Below are 17,873 nucleotides of genomic sequence, written 5' to 3'. Positions count from 1 at the left end.
ATGGAGACAGGATCTCAGAATCATTTGTGCCAAGGACTATGGGAGTATACAGCAGGTGACAGCTAGCATTTAACAGGTCAACCCACTAGACAAATAATTCTTGTTGAGGAACCCCATTAGGCAAGTCCGTGGGATCACTGGCTGTGGAAACTGGTTGTTTTCTGAATGCAACTTCCTCATACGCCACCACATACCTCCCTTAAAAGAATAGCTATGGGATTCTTTCCATGGCACACTGGTAGTGTATTTTACATCTTTGGGCACTCATACAGCTGTGGATGGTCAGGAAGATGATCTCTGCCTATCCTGTATAATTCTTGTAATACTAGAATATTTTTCATAACTGACAAAGAAAAGTAGCAGTATTCTCAGTCACAAAGACAGCTGGTTTTAGATTTCAGAACAAATTAAAAAACAGACTATCTGCCCCTGCAGAGCATACACAAACAGAAGGGCCAGGTGTTTATTGCTGTATCAAGGTCAGACTTGAAGCAGCATTGGCAGACATAACCCTCTGCAGTAATTCTCTTTCTGCATTTACCCCAACCACTGAAGCTTCAACCAAATGGCTGTTCTTGTTTAGTCCTAAATTTCAATGTTGTTCTCTGTCTGAGAATGTGAACCACTCAGGCTACATGCTTGGCCAATCATTGCTCACTGACCTATCATTGTGGTCTTCCTAGCCTGAGAGAAACCATGTGATTCCTTATGTATATCAGTTTGGCTCTACCTCTGATTGTTTACTCAAGAAATTCTTTGTGACCCTAAAAATGCAAGTCATGTTGGTGCAGAGTTTGGCTGAGAGAGGGGGAATGTGAAGGAACTGTGTAAAGAGCTGGTGTGTATGTGTGTGTGTGTGTGTGTGTGTGTGTGTGTGTGTGTGTGTGCTGAAAGACAGATGTAGCTGAGTGGGTAGAGAGACATAGAAGATGTAGTTGTATAGCAAAGAAACATGTATGTAGGAGAGAGCTATGTGAGGGAAGAGATGTGACTCTACAGTGAAGAGTCAGCATTGCTGACTCCCCATGGTAGGCCTTACCCTTTTGGAGGAAGGTATGGTGGGTGGGTTAGGGGAAAGTCTAGAGGGAGGGAGCAGGAGGAGAGGTGAGTAAGGCATCCCACCACAGGGAATGGGCTCCAGAAATTCAGAGCCCCCCAAACAGGCCAAGCTACACAACAGTCAGCCACATGCAGAGGGCCTAGTCTGCTCCCATGCAGGTTCCAAAGCTGTTGGTCTGAAGTTCAGGAGTTCCCACGAGCTTGGTTCAATTGTCTCTGTAGATTTCCCCCATCGTATTTTGATCCCACCTTGCTCATATAGCCCCTCTTCCCTCTCTTCAGTTGGATTCCTGGGCCCCCGACTTCCCTTCTGGACCAGAGAGAGGGCTCCCATCCTGCCCTGGACTTCCCTTCTGGAGGAGAGCGCAGAGAGTGCACATCCTGCCCTGGACTTCCCTTCAGGATAAGAGCACCCATCCTACCACTGACTTCCTGTCTGGACAAAAGCTCCCATCCTGCACCAGTTTCCCATCCAGATAGGAGCTTCCATCCTGCCCCGAAGTTCCCATTTGGACAAGGGAGCTCCCATCTGGACAAGAGAGAGAGAATTCCTGAATCTGTCAGCTCTGTCTGAAACAAGTGCACTGATAAGGCCAAGAACGAACCATAAGGAGATGGGCAGACATCAAGGCAGAAGTACATACAACAAAATGAAGAGCAATACAGCATCACCAGAACCTAGCTCGCCTCCAACATCTAGATCTGAACATCAAAAATTGGAAGAAGCAGAAGAAAACAGCCTTAGGTATAACATCATGAAGAAGTTAGAGGCTTGTGTAGAGGAAAAGACAAAAAAAATGGGAAGAACGCTGTAAACAACTAGAGGAAAGGGCAACAATTTAGAAGAAAACAATAAAGTCCTGGAAGAAAACAATAAAGCACTGAAAGAAAATCATGAAAAAGCAATGAAACAAATAAAGGAAACAGTCCAAGACCTGAAAAGGGAAATAGAAAAAATGAAGAAGACACAAACAGAGGAAATGCTGGAAATAGAAAATCTGAGTAAAAGATTGGGAACTTCAGATGCAAGTATAACCAACAGAATGCAAGAGATGGAAGAGAGGATCTCTGGCATTGAAGATACAGTAGAAGAAATAGATTCATCAGTCAAAGAAAACACTAAAGCCAACAGAGTCATGACCCAAAATGTCCAAGAAATTTGGGACACCATGAAAAGACCAAACCTACGAATAATAGGGATAGAAGAATACCAACTCAAAGGCACAGAAAATATATTCAACAAAATCGTAGAAGTAAACTTTCCCAACTTAAAGAAGGAAATGCCTATGAAGATACAAGAAGCCTATAGAACACCAAACAGACTAGACCCCCCAAAAGAGTCCCCTCGACACATAATAATTAAACAACTAAATGTACAGAATAAAGAAAGAATATTAAGAGCAGCAAAGGAAAAAGGCCAAGTGACCTATAAAGGCAAACCCATCAGAATAACACCCAATTTCTCAATGGAGACTTTGAAAGCCAGAAGGACCTGGACAGATATAATGCAGACACTAAGAAACCATGGATGTCAGCCCAGACTAATATACCCAGCAAAACTTTCAATCATCATAGACGGAATGAACAAGACATTCCAAGACAAAGCCAGATTCAAACAATACTTATCCATAAACCCAGCCCTACAGAAAGCACTAGAAGGAAAATTCCAACCGAAGGAAGTCAGATACACCCTCGAAAACACAGGCAATAGATAAAGCCACAGCAGTAAACCCCAAAGAAGAGAAGTACACACACGCTACCACCAAAAATAACAGGGATGAACAATTACTGGTCATTAATATCCCTTAATATCAATGGACTTAATTCACCTATAAAAAGGCATAGGCTTACAGAATGGATATGAAAGCAGGACCCATCTTTCTGCTGCATACAAGAAACACATCTCAAATTCAAAGGCAGACACTACCTAAGAATAAAAGGCTGGGAAAAGATTTTCCAATCAAATAGTCTTAAGAAACAAGCGGGGGGGGTAGCCATCCTGATATCCAACAAAATAGACTTTAAACTAAAATCAATCAAAAGGGATCAAGAAGGGCATTACATACTCATCACAGGAAAGATCCACCAAGATGAAGTTTCAATTCTGAACATTTATGCCCCAAACACAAGGGCACCCACATATGTAAAAGAAACATTACTAAAGCTTAAACCACATATAAAACCCCACACATTAATAGTGGGAGATCTCAACACCCCACTTTCACCACTGGACAGATCTCCCAAATCGAAACTTAACAGAGAAATAAAGGACTTAACTGATGTCATACCCAAATGGACCTAATAGATATCTACAGAACATTCCATCCTAACAAAAAAGAATATACCTTCTTCTCAGCACCCCATGGAACTTTCTCTAAAATCGACCACATACTTGGCCACAAAGCAAATCTCAACAGATACAAAACAATTGGAATAACCTCCAGTGTTCTATCAGACCACCATGGGTTAAAGTTAGATTTCAACAACAAAAACTACAGAAAACATACAATCTCATGGAAATTGAATAATACTCAACTGAATCACCAATGGGTTAAGGAAGAAATAAAAAAAGAAATTAAAGACTTCCTAGAGATCAACGAAAATGAAGACACCACATACCCAGTTGGATTCCTGGAACTCAGCCTGGTGATTGGCTGTAAATCTTTGCATCTGCTTCCATCAGTTACTGGATGAAGGCTCTATGATGACAGTTAGGGTACTCACCAAGCTGATTACCAGGGTAGGCCAGTTCAGGCACCCTCTCCACTAAAGCTAGTAGTCTAAACTGGGGTCATCTTTGTAGATTCCTGGGAATTTCCCTAGCACCAGATTTCTCCCTAACCCCATAATGCCTACCTCTATCAAGATATCTCTTTCATTGCTCTTCCATTCCATCCCTTCCCCAGCTTCACCATCCCTCATGTTCTCATTCCTCATCCCTTCTCCTCTATTGCCCCTCTCACTCCCAGTTTACTCTGGAGATTTCATGTTTCCCCATCCCAGGGCGATTGATGCATTTCTCTTCAGGTTCTTTTTGTTTCCTACCTTCTCTGGAGTTGTGGGTTGTAGTCTGATTATCCTATGCTTTTATAATAACAAGAACATGTCAACAGCTAGTTTATCTTGAGGAGTTATACTGACTGTGGCTTGGGTTAATGATTAAGAAAAACAATTGAGCCGGGCGGTGGTGTCACACACCTTTAATCCCAGCACTCAGAAGGCAGAGCCAGACAGATCTCTGTGAGTTCGAGGCCAGCCTGGTCTACAGAGTGAGATCCAGGACAGACACCAGAACTACACAGAGAAACCCTGTCTTGAAAAAAACAAAGGAAAAGAATTGAGTTCCAGAAGCTAAGTTATCTCTAGTTCTTTTCATCTTAACATTGAGAGATATGGTTGGAGGTTTCAGGTGGTCCTTGTCTCTTCCTCAGGGAGGAATGTTGTTTCTATGTTAACTAACCAGGTATAGTGAAAGCCAAGATCCAACAACTGAAGATGATGTTTCAAAAACATAAACAGCTTGATACCTCCGGCCAGTGGATCACTGATAGTCAGATATGGAACTGGATGCTGCCCTTCTTAACCCCTCTTCTCTTCTGTTTCTTAATCCTACTAATTGTGCCCTGCCTCATAAACCTCTTGTCCAGATTTCTTCAACATTTGATCCAAAAGATTTATAACCAGACTTTTAACCAGTTTCTATTACAGGTTTACCAACCCCTGGCTATGGAGCCAGATACCTGCAGCACCTGCTTACATCCTGACAACAAAGATCAGGCTTGTTCCCCAAGAACTTTGATGCCTCCATTCAACAGGAAGTAGTCTCATGATAATGCTACACCCCCTTTCCAACCCCTGGTTGTTGATTAATTATAAATAATAAAGGGGAATATAGATTAAAAGGGGACACTAAAAGAACATCCTGGCCCTGAGACCAGAGCCAAGGAAGCACATCCTGCTCCTAACAAGTTCAGGAATTGAAATCCAACCAATCCCTAAGCAAGAAAACCAAATAATCACAGAGCACAAAATCCAACCAATCTCTAAATTTGTCTCAAGCTCAGGAATTGAGATCCTACCAATCCCACTCTGAAAATCTCCACCTTGGAAAGCTCTAGCCCTAAGAGGTTTTATATAAACCCTGTACTGTAGTGGTATTTTATTTGTGCTTTAACAAATAAACCTTATCTTGGAGTCAGAGGATAGAGCCAGTCACTATATTAGACATAGAGGCCAGACAGTGGTGGCATACACCCTTAATCCTACCACTAGAGAGGCAGAGATCCCTCTGGATCTCTGTGAGTTCAAGGCCACACCGGAAACAGAGCCAGGCACGGTGGCACATGCCTTTAATCCCAGCATTTGAGATCTCATTTCTCTGCTTGGGAAGGACACATGCCTTTAATCCCAGGAAATGATGGCAGGAACCAGAAAGGTATATAAGGCATGGGGACCAGGAACTAGAGGCTTTTAGCAGCAGTTCAACCCTCGGGAGTGAGGACTCAGAGGCTTCCAGTCTGAGGATTCATGGAAACAGGATTGGCTGAGGAGTCGGCAAGGTGAGGTTGGCTGTGGCTTGTTCTGCTTCTCTGATTTTTCAGCTTTCACCCCAATATCTGGCTCTGGGTTTTTTATTAATAAGACCGTTTAACAATTCGGGTTACACTGTACCTGTTCAGTTTGGAGCTGCCCTTTTTCCACCTTGGCAGAAGCAGGCACTCTCCTGAATTCTTCTCTCCCAATAAACCTCTTGAAGGTTGTTTGTTGTAACAGTTTTCTTCCACCAGAACAGAGTGGGCCAGAGATGTAACAGCTCTTGCCGGAGCAGAGCAGAACTGTTAACACTGTGGCTGGGAAAACCTCACCTTGCTGGGGCAGAATTGTCACACCCCAAGAAACCTGAGCAGAGCTCTGACATTTCTCCAGAGCAGAGCAAGAAGAGCTGTGACAACCTCCCAGGGGAAACCCTCCCCTGCTGGAGGAAAATTGCTGCATTTGCACTAGGGAAATATTTTCCAAAGCAAGGACTGTATCACTTTCCTGGGGAAACCATCCCCCACTGGAACAGAGCTGCAACACTTCTGTTGGGATACCTTTCCCTTCAGAGCTGTAGGTATTCCTTGGCTTCCAACTGCCAGGATACCTCTTCCATCCAAACTGCAGGTATTCCTTAGCTTCCAACTACCAGGATACCTTTCTCTTCAGAGCCATAACACTTACAAGTATTCCTTGGCTTCCAACTGCTAGGAAGGATACCTTTCCCTTCTGAGCTGTAGACATTCCTTGGCTTCTGATTACCAGGATACCTTTCCCTTCAGACCTGTAACACTTACAGCATGGGTATCAGTAGACCTCTTTCTTTAGGAGTTTCCTTGGTTTCTGTACGTTTTATTTAAAATAGATAACTACATTTGAATTTTCACCTCTTTCACACCTTTTTTTTTCTTTTTTCTTTTTCTTTTTTTTTTTCAAGACAGGGTTTCTCTGTGTAGCTTTGGAGCCTGTCCTGGAACTCACTCTGTAGCCCAGGCTAGCCTCGAACTCACAAAGATCTGCCTGCCTCTGCCTCGCGAGTGCTGAAATTAAAGGCGTGTGCCACCATCACCCGGTGCTTTCACACCTTTTAACACTTGAAAGAAATTGGTAAAGAGTTCTACTCAAGTCATGAAGAAGTTTCTGGAATTATAAATGGCCATATTCTCACCATTTTGCAATGCTCGTTCATTTTTGTTGAACAATGACAATTCCCAAAACTAAGCAATTTGGTTCCTAGAACTAACATTTCTATATTCTTGCCCTCCAACCCTCACAGCTGACTCAGAGGTGTCCTGACAGCAGCACAGTCTATGGTGACAGCTAGTCAGTCTTCAGCCACACATTGTAGAACTTCTGCCTTCATTCATCTTCAAGGATGCCTGAATTCTCCTTAGAGCCCCAGCTATACTGCTGTCTCTCTCTGTCTCTCTCTCTGTGTCTCTCTCTATCTCTCTGTCTCTCTCTTTGTCTCTCTCTATCTGTCTATCTCTCGTTCTCTCTCTCTCTCTCTAGCATCAATAATGCTTTTAATAAATCTTTCCTCAAATAAATGTTTTGTTTTTCAATATTTCCCCGATATTTTGTCCGGTGTTTTTTCACTGGGATACAGGAATGCTGGTGGTTTGTATGTGTTGATTTTGTGTCCTGCTACTTTGCTGAATGTGTCTATCAGCAGGAAGAGATTTTTTTGTGGGCTCCAGGATCTCTTGCGCACGGACTCCTGTCATATGAAAATCCGAGTACTTTGACTTCTTTTCCTGACACCCTTTATCTCCTCATCTTGTCTTAGGGCTCTGACTAAGACTGTAGGCACAACACTGAAGAGTGGGAAGAGTGTACACCCTTGTTATCCCTGATCTTAAAGAGAATGCTTTGGTTCTTGTCCATTTAGCATTATGTCGGCTGTGAGCTGTCACAAACAGCCTTTCCTGAAATCTCTTACCCAAAAGGACAATCCACCTCAGGGTTCCTTTGAACCCCAAACATGTAACCTTTCACTAGTTATCTGAAAAAAAAGAAACAAGCAAAGAGAAAACAGAAGCACTCTCCAATGGGTATTGTCATCGCTGAGTTCCTTGACTCCTCGGGAAAAGACAAGCCCTCTCCAGTGAATACTGTCACCACTGAGAGCCTTGACTCCCCAGAAACAGAGAAAATTATGTGCCGTCAAGTGTTCTCATTTACTAATATATGTGATTTTCATGTTTGTGCCGCAGCTGTTCCACTCTTTGTGTGGTGTTGCTTGCTTGGTATTCCCATTATGGTTTTACTGATCATTTCTTTTAAATCAGGAAGCTGTGGAGACTCATAACTTGTCCAAGTTCTAAGAAAAAATGACTATTGAGTACTTGGTCCTAGGTGAGACAATTATGTGAAACTCCTAACTCAGGGAACATCATGGAAGAGGAGATAGAAAGAATGCTTGAGCTGGAGGATGGGGAGGGCAGAGGTGAAAGTGTCTTCTGGACATGGCACGACCAATGTACTGATGAACTAACTGTGCTGTGCTTGATAGGATCAAGCCACAGTATCAACATGGCTGTCCACATCCCAGCAGGCAGAAGCACTGGCTGTACCGACTTACCGGGTTCCAAGAGATAGAATGTGAAGGTGGGGGTGGGGACATTTGTTTGCCCAGAAGAGCTGGAGAATTAGGGTGGAAATGATCGATGCATACACGTATGAAATTCTCAAAGAGTAAATAGCAGATAGGTAAGTTGCTCAGAAAGATAACAAATCATTTATTGAGAGCTATTCTATGTCCAATACATAATGGATGAAAATGCCTGGAGACCCACAAAAAGGGACATAGGAGACAGGTAGCATTTGTGCTACTGAACTGGGACATGCTCTTTTCAAAACATATGGGGCTCCATGGTTGTAAGGCAAGAAGACAAACTAATTTGGGGACAGTAACTGATGTGTCTCCTCAGTGCATGAAACCCTTGGAATTTGTCCCCATCCATTCATGTTTTGAATTAACAAGGAAATTCCCCCATTCGTGAGATCTTGAATTTCAATAAGCCAGAGAGTGATTAAAAGTAGACTCCTGCAAGCACTTACAATCTTCCAAATGTTGCTCCACAATATATATAAAAGCACAAATGATGTTAACCCTGAAAAACACAAAAGACAATAACCTCATCATCAATCAAAAGGACTGATCGAAAAAAATTATCCTGAATGTCTTATTTGCAGGAGCATCTGTCTTAAATGTACACTGAGATTAATATAGAAATAGACTATGAACACTGAAGTGTTAATCGTGGTTGTCCTTCTTCATGACTCACTGAGTTTAACTAGTTACTTGTGTGAACACTGTTGGGGTGTGAGGTTGGTGATTTACTGGAGTGTGGGCAATTTATGATCAGTGGTACACTACCAAGAAATATGACAGCTGTCATAGTTAATTTTACCCATCAACTTGACACAATCTAGAGTCCCTGGGAAGAGAATCTCAGTGTGAGATTTTCAGATCAAGTTAGACTATGGGCATGTCTTGATTACACTGACTGATGTAGAAATAGCTACTCACCATGGGTGGTGCCAGTCCCTAGAAAGGTGATTCTAAACTGTGTAATGGTAGGCAGAGTGTGCTGAGCACTAGCATACAGGCTTGAATTCATTTCTCTCTGCTCCTGACTGTGGATATAAGGTGACCAGATCCTACTGACATGACTTCCCGGAAGATGAATTGTTGTCTAGAACTGTGAGACAAAGTTAACTCTTTCTCCATTGAGTTGCTTTTGTCAAGATCTTCTGTCACAGCCACAGGAAGGGAAATGGAGAGACCCACAGGACCAAGTATTTGATATGCATTAAGTGAATCATGAAGTCACAGTATGAAGTCCCGTTAAGGTAAAAATTGATGCAAAATCCACTTAATACAGCAAATACTGTGTGCATATATGCATATATATATATATATGAAAACATGTATATGTTGTTTGCTTTTTATCAGTGTATTGAACAAAATGTTTCTCTATAATGGTTTCATGCACACACATCACGTACTTTGATCACAAAGTTCCTGTTACCCTTTCTTCACCCCTCTCTACTCCCACTGATCCTCTTTCTCCTCCCAAATTGTTACACTTTTAATTTCATGTCACTTACTAACCTGAATTCCATGAATGACAGATAACATGTGATTATTTGTACTTCTGTGTCTGGATTATTTCACTCTATAAAATGATCTCCAGTTCTAACCATGTTCCTGAAAAATTACTCCATTTTCTTTTTCTTTGTGGCAGAATATAACCCCACTGTGTGTATACCATCTGTGATGGTTAACATTGACTGTCAACTTGACAGATTCTAGAATCAATTAGGAGACAAGTCTCTAGCCATGCCCATGAGGGATCATCCAGATTATATTAACTGAGATGGAAAGACCCACTCTACATGTGGTGGTACCATTCTGTGGACTCTCAGACTAGACTGAATAAAAATGAGAAAGTGAGCCCAACACCAGAGTTCATTTCTCTGCTTCCTGACTGTGGATGCCATGTTGTCCCATGCCCCTGCTACTATGATTCCTTTGCCATAATGGACTGTACCCTTGAATTGTGACAAAATAAACCCTGTCTTCCTTAAGCTGCTTCCATCAGGTATTTTGTCCCAGCAACAAAAAAGGGGCCAAGACACCTTCTTTGACTAATTCACCTACCTGTCACTTGACAACCAGGCGGGTCACAGAACTTGAGAACATAAAGTATAACATTTTTTTGAACCAATAACATCTCCCTGACAGCCTCATTGGTCATTGACTAGGATAAAATCCTTACCATGTAGGTTCTCTTTGCATCTGTGTATGTCACCCAGTTTAAGTTGCACGGTTAATAAGTGATAAAGGTGGTGTGTAAAACCAGGCATTCTGCTCTAATATCCCCATCCTACAATTCTACATAAGCACACTTAGCAGCCAGCAGTACTGACAGGAGGCATTGTTCAGTACTGCTGAGCAAGTGTGCCCATTCTAATCAGCATGAGTGGGAAACACATAGTCCCTTACCGTCTTGGAAGTGGACTGCATAGATAACAGTAAGACCCCTGAAGTCTGGGAATGGGAGCTGGGTTCAGTCTTCCTGGTGATGAGTTTCCTATATGCATCTCGTATCTGAGATGGAGACACAACAAAGCAAGGTATTGGGTGAGTCAGTAAGTTTGCTATACAACATGTGGGCCTGAGTTTGGATCTCCAGCACCCACATAAAAAAAAAAAAAAAAGACAAGACAAGTACATTACCCAACACACCAAGGGACAGAGGACATCATGAAAAATAAGGTGAAAAGAATGTAAGCACTGGAGGAGAGGGGTGCTAGGAAGTGCTGTCTTCTAGACACAACTTGGCCATCAAACTCATGAACTCACAGCAGCTGTCATTGTCTGTACAAGACCAAAGCAGCCTGTACATTGTTTGTACAAGACCAAATTATACCGTGGATTGAGTAAAAGACTTCTAGCCCCTCCCCTTACTGAGAATTGATTGGCAGTTGATCATTCCTGAGACAGAGAACATTTTTCTTCTCCGGGTGCTCCAGTGGGTACCCCCACACCCAAGCATGTATGGAAAACATTAACTGGACTTAGTAGGGTTTTTCAAGTCATGAAAGATAAAGTTGTTTGGACAACATGTTGAGAGGAATATGTGGGAATCTTGGGAAAGAATGGGAATGGGTATAGTCATATTTTATTATATATATATATATATATATATATATATATATATATATATATATATGAAATTCTCAAAAATAAAGGAAACCTGCTCTGATGTGGCCCTTCTATACACTGTGAATATGTGTTGCTCTCATTGGTTGATAATAAAGCTGTTTGTCCAATGGTGAGGCAAGATAAGATTAGGTGGTACAATCAAACTGAGGAAGTGATGAAGAAGGGTGGAGTCAGAGGAGATGTAAGCCAGCCACCCTAGGAACAAGATGCCAAAGGACCGGTAACCCATGAGCCATGTGGCAATGCATAGATTAATAGAAATGACTTATTTTAAATGTAAGAGCTACAACATCCTCAGTTATCAGGCAAACGCAAAGCAAAACGACTCTGAGATACCATCTTACACCTGTTAGAATGGTTAAAATCAAAAACATTAATGACAGCTTATGTGGGAGAGGATAAGCAGAACACTCCTCCACTGATGGTGGGAGTGCAAACTTGTACAGTCACTTTGGAAATCAGTATGGCGACTTCTCAGAAAATTGGGAATCAATCTACAAGACCCAATGATACCATTCTTGATACCATACCATTGAGCATATACCCAAGGGATACTCAATCATGCCACAAGGACATTTGCTCATCTGTGTTCATAGCAGCATTATTCATAATAGCTACAACCTGAAAACAACCTAAATGTCCCTCAACTGAAGAACAGATAAAGAAAATGTGGTACATATACACAATGGAATATTACTCAGCAGTAACAAACAATGACATCAGGAAATTTACAGGCAAATGGATAGAATTAGAAAATATCCTGAGTGAGGTAACCCAGACTCAGAAATACAAACATGGTATATACTCACTTGTAAGTAGATAACTAGATATAAAAGCAAAGGATAATCAGACTACACTACAACTCACAGCTCCAGAGAAGCTAGCTAACAAGGAGGACCCTAAGAGGCACACATGGATCGCCTTGGGAAGGGGAAACAGATGAGATCTCTCTGAGTAAACTGGGTATGGGGGGGGAAGAGGAGAGGAGGTGGTGGATGAGAACATGAGTGAACAGAATGGTTGAGCTGGGGGAGGGATGGAGTCTAGTTGAAGAGAGTGAAGAGGGATTATATGAGCAAGGAGGGGTCAAGATCATGATGGGAAAATCTACAGAGACAACTGAACCAAACTCGTAGGAACTCATGAACTTTAGACTGACAGCTGTGGAACCTGGATGGGACCTGACTAGGCCCTCTGCATACAGGAGACAGTTGTGTAGCTTGGTCTGTTTGAGGGGCAGTGGGATCAAGTTTCACATGATTTCACACATCAGTAATCCCATTTCTGTGGAGGCAGAGCTGCATGAGCTGGCTTTCTGGAGTCCATTACCTGTGGTTGGACGCCTTGCTCACCCTTGATGCAGGGTGGAGGGTCTTGATCCTGCCTCAACTGAATGTACCAGGCTTTGTTGACTCCCCATGGGAAGCCTTACCTTTTTGGAGAAAGGGATGATGGGGTTCAGGGTGGGGAAACTGGGAGAGAGTGGGAGGAGGGATGAGAGGGGGATCTGTGGTTGGTATGTAAAAATGAATTTTAAAAGTTTTAAAGAAAAATGTAAGAGCTAGTTAGTAATAAGCCTGAGCCATTGGTCAAATATTTATAATTAATATAAGCCTCTGCGTGATTATTTGGAGGCAGCTGTAGGACAGCCCAGGACGTAGAAACTCTGTTTACAGAAACCAATATGGTTTTATACATCAGCAATCCCATTTCTGTGGAGGTAGAGACTGAAGGGTGCTTGCTGGGCCTGCCAGCTGACCAGTCTAGCTCAACTGATGCTCCAGGTTCAGTAAGATGCCCTGGCTGAAAAGATCAGATAGAAGGCTAGAGAGAAGACTAGGTGGTTAAGAGCATGCCTTGTTCTTGCAGAGGACCTGAGTTTGGTCCCCATGTCAGTAGGCTCACAGACACCCACAGGTCCATCTCTGGGATCCAGTGCCCTCTTCTGGCTGCTACAGGCACATACACACATTCTTCTGAAAGTACCATCTGCCTTTGAAGACACTGAACTTTTCCCAGCCCTTACAACCAGGTTAATACTGTACCTTGAAATCATTTAAGACTATGTGCAGACACCCACAGGTCCATCTCTGGGAGATCCAGTGCCCTCTTCTGGCTGCTACAGGCACATACACACATTCTTCTGAAAGTACCATCTGCCTTTGAAGACATTGAACTTTTCCCAGCCCTTACAACCAGGTTAATACTGTACCTTGAAATCATTTAAGACTATGTGCTCACCTTCTGTCCTACCATGTGCTCAGCCTGCATGCTTAAGTCTAACCAGCCTTTAAGAGAATAATGCAACCAGGCTTACTGTGCCTTGGATTGCCCATGTTATCACTTTTTAAAAATCTAAGCCAAAGGCATAGCTTTAATGTTAAATTATGTGCCCTCTCCTGTACCTGGCCTAGAACTCTGTGTGTGTGTGTGTGTGTGTGTGTGTGTGTGTGTGTGTGTGTGTGTGTGTGTGTGTGTTGTGATCATTTGCTGAGAGCAGCAAACAGGTTGAAAGCAATCTGAAGCAAAACAAATAGCCTATAAATGTGGAAAACACATAGACACAGATTGATAAGATCTGCAGTTCTGAATGCTCTTTTGGGTCAGCTGGGATCAATAATGTAATTTCTCCCCTTGTAAAACTGTTAAAGCTTTCTGTAAATAAGTCCTTGTCCCTTTTCCATGCTGTGTTTTCTGTACTGTTTGGTAAACAAAGAGTGATCCCTTTGTTAGACTGAGGCAAAACAGACAGACAACACACACAGGCGATAGACAAACCCAACACAGACCACAGGCAGGTCAAAGAGGCCACAGACTACAGACTGCAGACTGACAGGAAGCACAGGGAGGGAGTGCAGAAATCACAGTTTTGCTTTCCCTTGACCAAACTGCTCCAAGAGGAGATCACATACATATGCATATCAATTTAAATAAAATACTAGAGGTAAGGGGAACACGACGGAGGAATATACCAAATGTCAGTCTCTAGCCTCCAGAAAATCAAGAGTACATGTATGAATACACATGTACAACATACATGGACACATACAACACACACACACACACACACACACACATGCACACACACAACATGGAATCCTAGATAGGAGAGTGGGTCTGCTTCAAGCGTATGAAGTGAGTAGTTCTATGCAGAGGCAGGTGCGAGTAGGCAAACGCATACCTGACGGTTCAGCAGACAGTGAATGAGAAAGATGAAGGCCCCCTGCAGGCTGTTGATGATTGTGAACAGGTACGCCATGATGCTTGCTATGGAGCCAATCTGGAAAATGCCCAGCACCCAGGAGCAGCCCAAGATGAAGATCTGGGCAATGGCCTTGAAGGTCAGCAACCTGGAAGGTAATGTTTACAAAATGAATTGTCCTGAGAGCCTCCATGGAGACACCTGACACTGTCTGAAGATGACACCAACTGGCTCAGCACCATGCTGGGGATGCAGACAGAGTGAAATTTGCTGTCTCAAGGTAAATAAATCAGGTCCTGTGGGAAATTAAAATGCTGTTGTCTACAGACACACATGAATTCAGAGATGTGTAGGTTTGTGTGTTGAATAGATTTTTTGTTTAGCAATGAATAGCTAAGCCCATTGTCCAGACACTTAGACCTCATTATGTGAAAGGTAAACCCATGGTTATAAAATACTTAGAGTTCCTATTTCATTGAGGCAAAATTCACCATTTAAAGAACAAAAACTGTGATTCAGTCGCTTTGAGTACACTCACACATAATGCAACCATCAATACTATATAGGTCCAAGACCTTTTTATTACCTTAAAAATGAAATACACACATGCAAGAAAAGAAACACCATACATGCAAAGCAATCATTCTCTTTACCCCCTCCCTAAGGAAGACAATAACCAATTATTCACCAAAATATGAATGAATAGGATAAGTATAGATAAATATAGGCTATATCAGACATGGCATATTCAGCTAATGGACATACCATAGAATAAAACAGATAAAGGTAGGATAGTTTATATATGGTAGCAGGGAAACCCCCAGGAATCCCCAAGGATGACCCTAGCTAAGACCCTAGCAATAATGGAGAGGGTGCCTGAACTGGCCTCCTATAATCAGATTGGTGAATACTCCAATTCACCAATTGGAATGGAGGAGGGATTGTATGAGCAAAGGGGGTCAAGATCATGATGAAGAGACCCACAGAGACAGCTGACCTGAACTAATGGGAGCTCATGGACTCTGGACCAACAGCTAAGAGCCTCCATGGGACCGACCTAGGCCTTCTGCATGTGGATGACAGTTGTGTAGTTTGGTCTGTTTGTGGGGCCCCTGGCAGTGGGATCAGAACCTGTTCCTGGCCCATGGCCTGGCTTTTTGAAACCTATTCCCCATGCAGGGATCCCTTGTCCAGCCTTGATGCAGGGTCCTGCCTCAATGTGATATGGCATACTTTGTTGACTCCCATGGGAGGCCTGTCCCTTTCTGCTTGGAGGAGTGGATGGGGGGGGGGAAGATGGGAGGTGGGAGAGGGAATTGGAGGAGAGGAGAAAGGGGAAACTGTGGCTGGTATGTAAAATAAATGAAAAAAATAATAAAAAATGTGAGATAGTTCATCTATGGTATAGTCAGTTAATGAACTACAATAAAACAAAACTGATAAATGTGGGATAAAGAAAATATGGCATATCCATTCAATGGAATACTATGCTGCCATAATAAGGAATGAGGCAGTGAAGCTGACAAACATGGGTAAATCCTATGAACTTCATAATAAATAAAAATCTAGACAAATGACATTTCTTGTGTGAATTTATTTAGATATCAAGAATAGATTAAGAGAGACAGACAAAGAGAGAGACAGAGAACAGATTGTAAGGCTATTTTGTAAAGCAATAAGATAATAATGAGGAGGAGGAGGAGGAGGAGGAGGAGGAGGAGGAGGAGGAGGAGGAGGTAAGTGAAAACGTGCTGTACTGAGCAATGTTCCAGGCTCAGGGTCATTTAGTGAAGGTTGATTCATTCACTAATTACCTGACATTTATGAGATACTCACCTTCTCTGTACCTCACACTCTCCACATGACTCAGGTTCTCACACTGTCTCAGAGAAAGAGAAAGAGATTCTAGGCCAGACCACCTAGCACACTGAGTAATCTCAGTACCAAAGAACATGGATTTTGGACCTGTTTGTCCTACAGAAGTAGAGTCTGTCTTGAAATAGACAAATATCTTAAAATATTAGTTTTCTCACATTTATGTGTGTGTGTGTGTTTCTGTACATGCGTGTGTGTATGTGTGTGTGTGTGCATGTATGTGTATGTCTGTGGTGGTTTGAAAGAAAATGACCCCCAGAGGTAGGTGCAGTATTGGGAGGGGTGACTTTGTTAGAGGAAGTGTGTCACTGTGGGGGTGGGCTTCCTGGTGTCACAGTCCACTTCTTGTTACCTGCAGAATCAACATATAGCAGCTCCTTCACCGGCACTACATCTGCTTGCATGCTGCCATGCTCCCCACCATGATGATAGACCTCTGAAACTGTAAGCCACCACCTCAATTAATGTTTTCATTTATAGGAGTTACTGTGGTCATGGTGTCTCTTCACAGCAATTGAAACCCTAGACAATGTCCATATTTGTGTGTGTATCCGCATGTCCATGTTTGTGTGTGTGTGCACTGTGCAGGTATGCCCATGTTTTTATGTGCATGTGCTCACACTGAATGTATTGACAGTTGCAATCTATGGAAGGCTTGGTGTCCCAAGCAGTTGTGGCAAGGCTTGACTAGCCACCTAAAGCAAACCACACCACTGTCCCATTTCTACAGATGAAGAAACTGAGCTTCGTGAAGGTCGTGTAAGCAACGTAATGTCACATAGATCATAAATGACATTTATGGAGTGGGGAGCTTGACACGTGGACTCTGTTGTTCTGCACAAGCCCCATCACTTACATGCCATGAGCATACACTAGGTGACCAGAGGCTGGCAGGTGGATCAATGGGTAAAGTGTTGCTTGCTGCACAAATGTCAGGACCTGAGTTCAAATCCCAAGGACCCACATAAAGCCAAGTACATAACATGAACATCTGTACCCCCAGTGCCCCTGTGGTGAGAAGGAAGGAGAAGAAGAATTGAGCCAGATGTCCTGGAAGACACAGTGGTGAACAATAAACAGCTCTATCTCAAATGAGATGGAAAAAAAGACCAACACCCAAGGTGCCCTCTGACACCCCCCCCCCGCCAAGGTGCCATCACATGCACGCATCTGCACATGCACATGATATATACAGAAAAGTGAGTGGTGAGGCTGGGTCAGAAGAAGGAAAGAGGAGGGAAAGGGAGAAAGAGGCTGCACCTGGTATCCTTGAGCGTTGAGACTTCTGAGCTGACACTGCAGATCTTCTGCCTCAGCACCCACAGTGTCCAGGCAAGGAGAACAGAGTTGATCTGCAAAGTCAAACAGAGGGTAGGTAGACGAGACACACAGACTGGCCGTGACCGATCCATCTCACATAAAATTCTGGCCCCATCCAGGATACCAGGCTTCAATCCTGGATTG

The 17,873-nt window shown here is 42.9% G+C and overlaps 1 protein-coding gene across 2 annotated transcripts in view; it reads right to left on the bottom strand.

Annotated features, from left to right (window-relative positions):
• Positions 1–8,308: 8,308 nt before the first annotated feature.
• Adgre1 (adhesion G protein-coupled receptor E1) overlaps positions 8,309–17,873 on the bottom strand; it is a 75,253-nt gene continuing 65,688 nt past the window's right edge. For both annotated transcript variants that reach the window (XM_037197873.1, XM_028861207.2), the window contains 4 exons: positions 17,670–17,761; positions 14,514–14,682; positions 10,610–10,714; positions 8,309–8,711 (listed from right to left, as the gene is read on the bottom strand). In XM_037197873.1, coding sequence (XP_037053768.1) covers positions 8,706–8,711; positions 10,610–10,714; positions 14,514–14,682; positions 17,670–17,761 — 372 coding nt within the window. In that variant the 3' untranslated portion in view covers positions 8,309–8,705. The remainder of the gene's footprint in view (positions 8,712–10,609; positions 10,715–14,513; positions 14,683–17,669; positions 17,762–17,873) is intronic.

The sequence above is a fragment of the Peromyscus leucopus genome, chromosome 22, assembly GCF_004664715.2.
Source record: "Peromyscus leucopus breed LL Stock chromosome 22, UCI_PerLeu_2.1, whole genome shotgun sequence".
Taxonomy (NCBI): Eukaryota; Metazoa; Chordata; class Mammalia; order Rodentia; family Cricetidae; genus Peromyscus; species Peromyscus leucopus.
The sequence above is the reverse complement of the archived record's forward strand: the minus strand, read 5'-3'. Positions and strand labels throughout refer to the sequence as shown.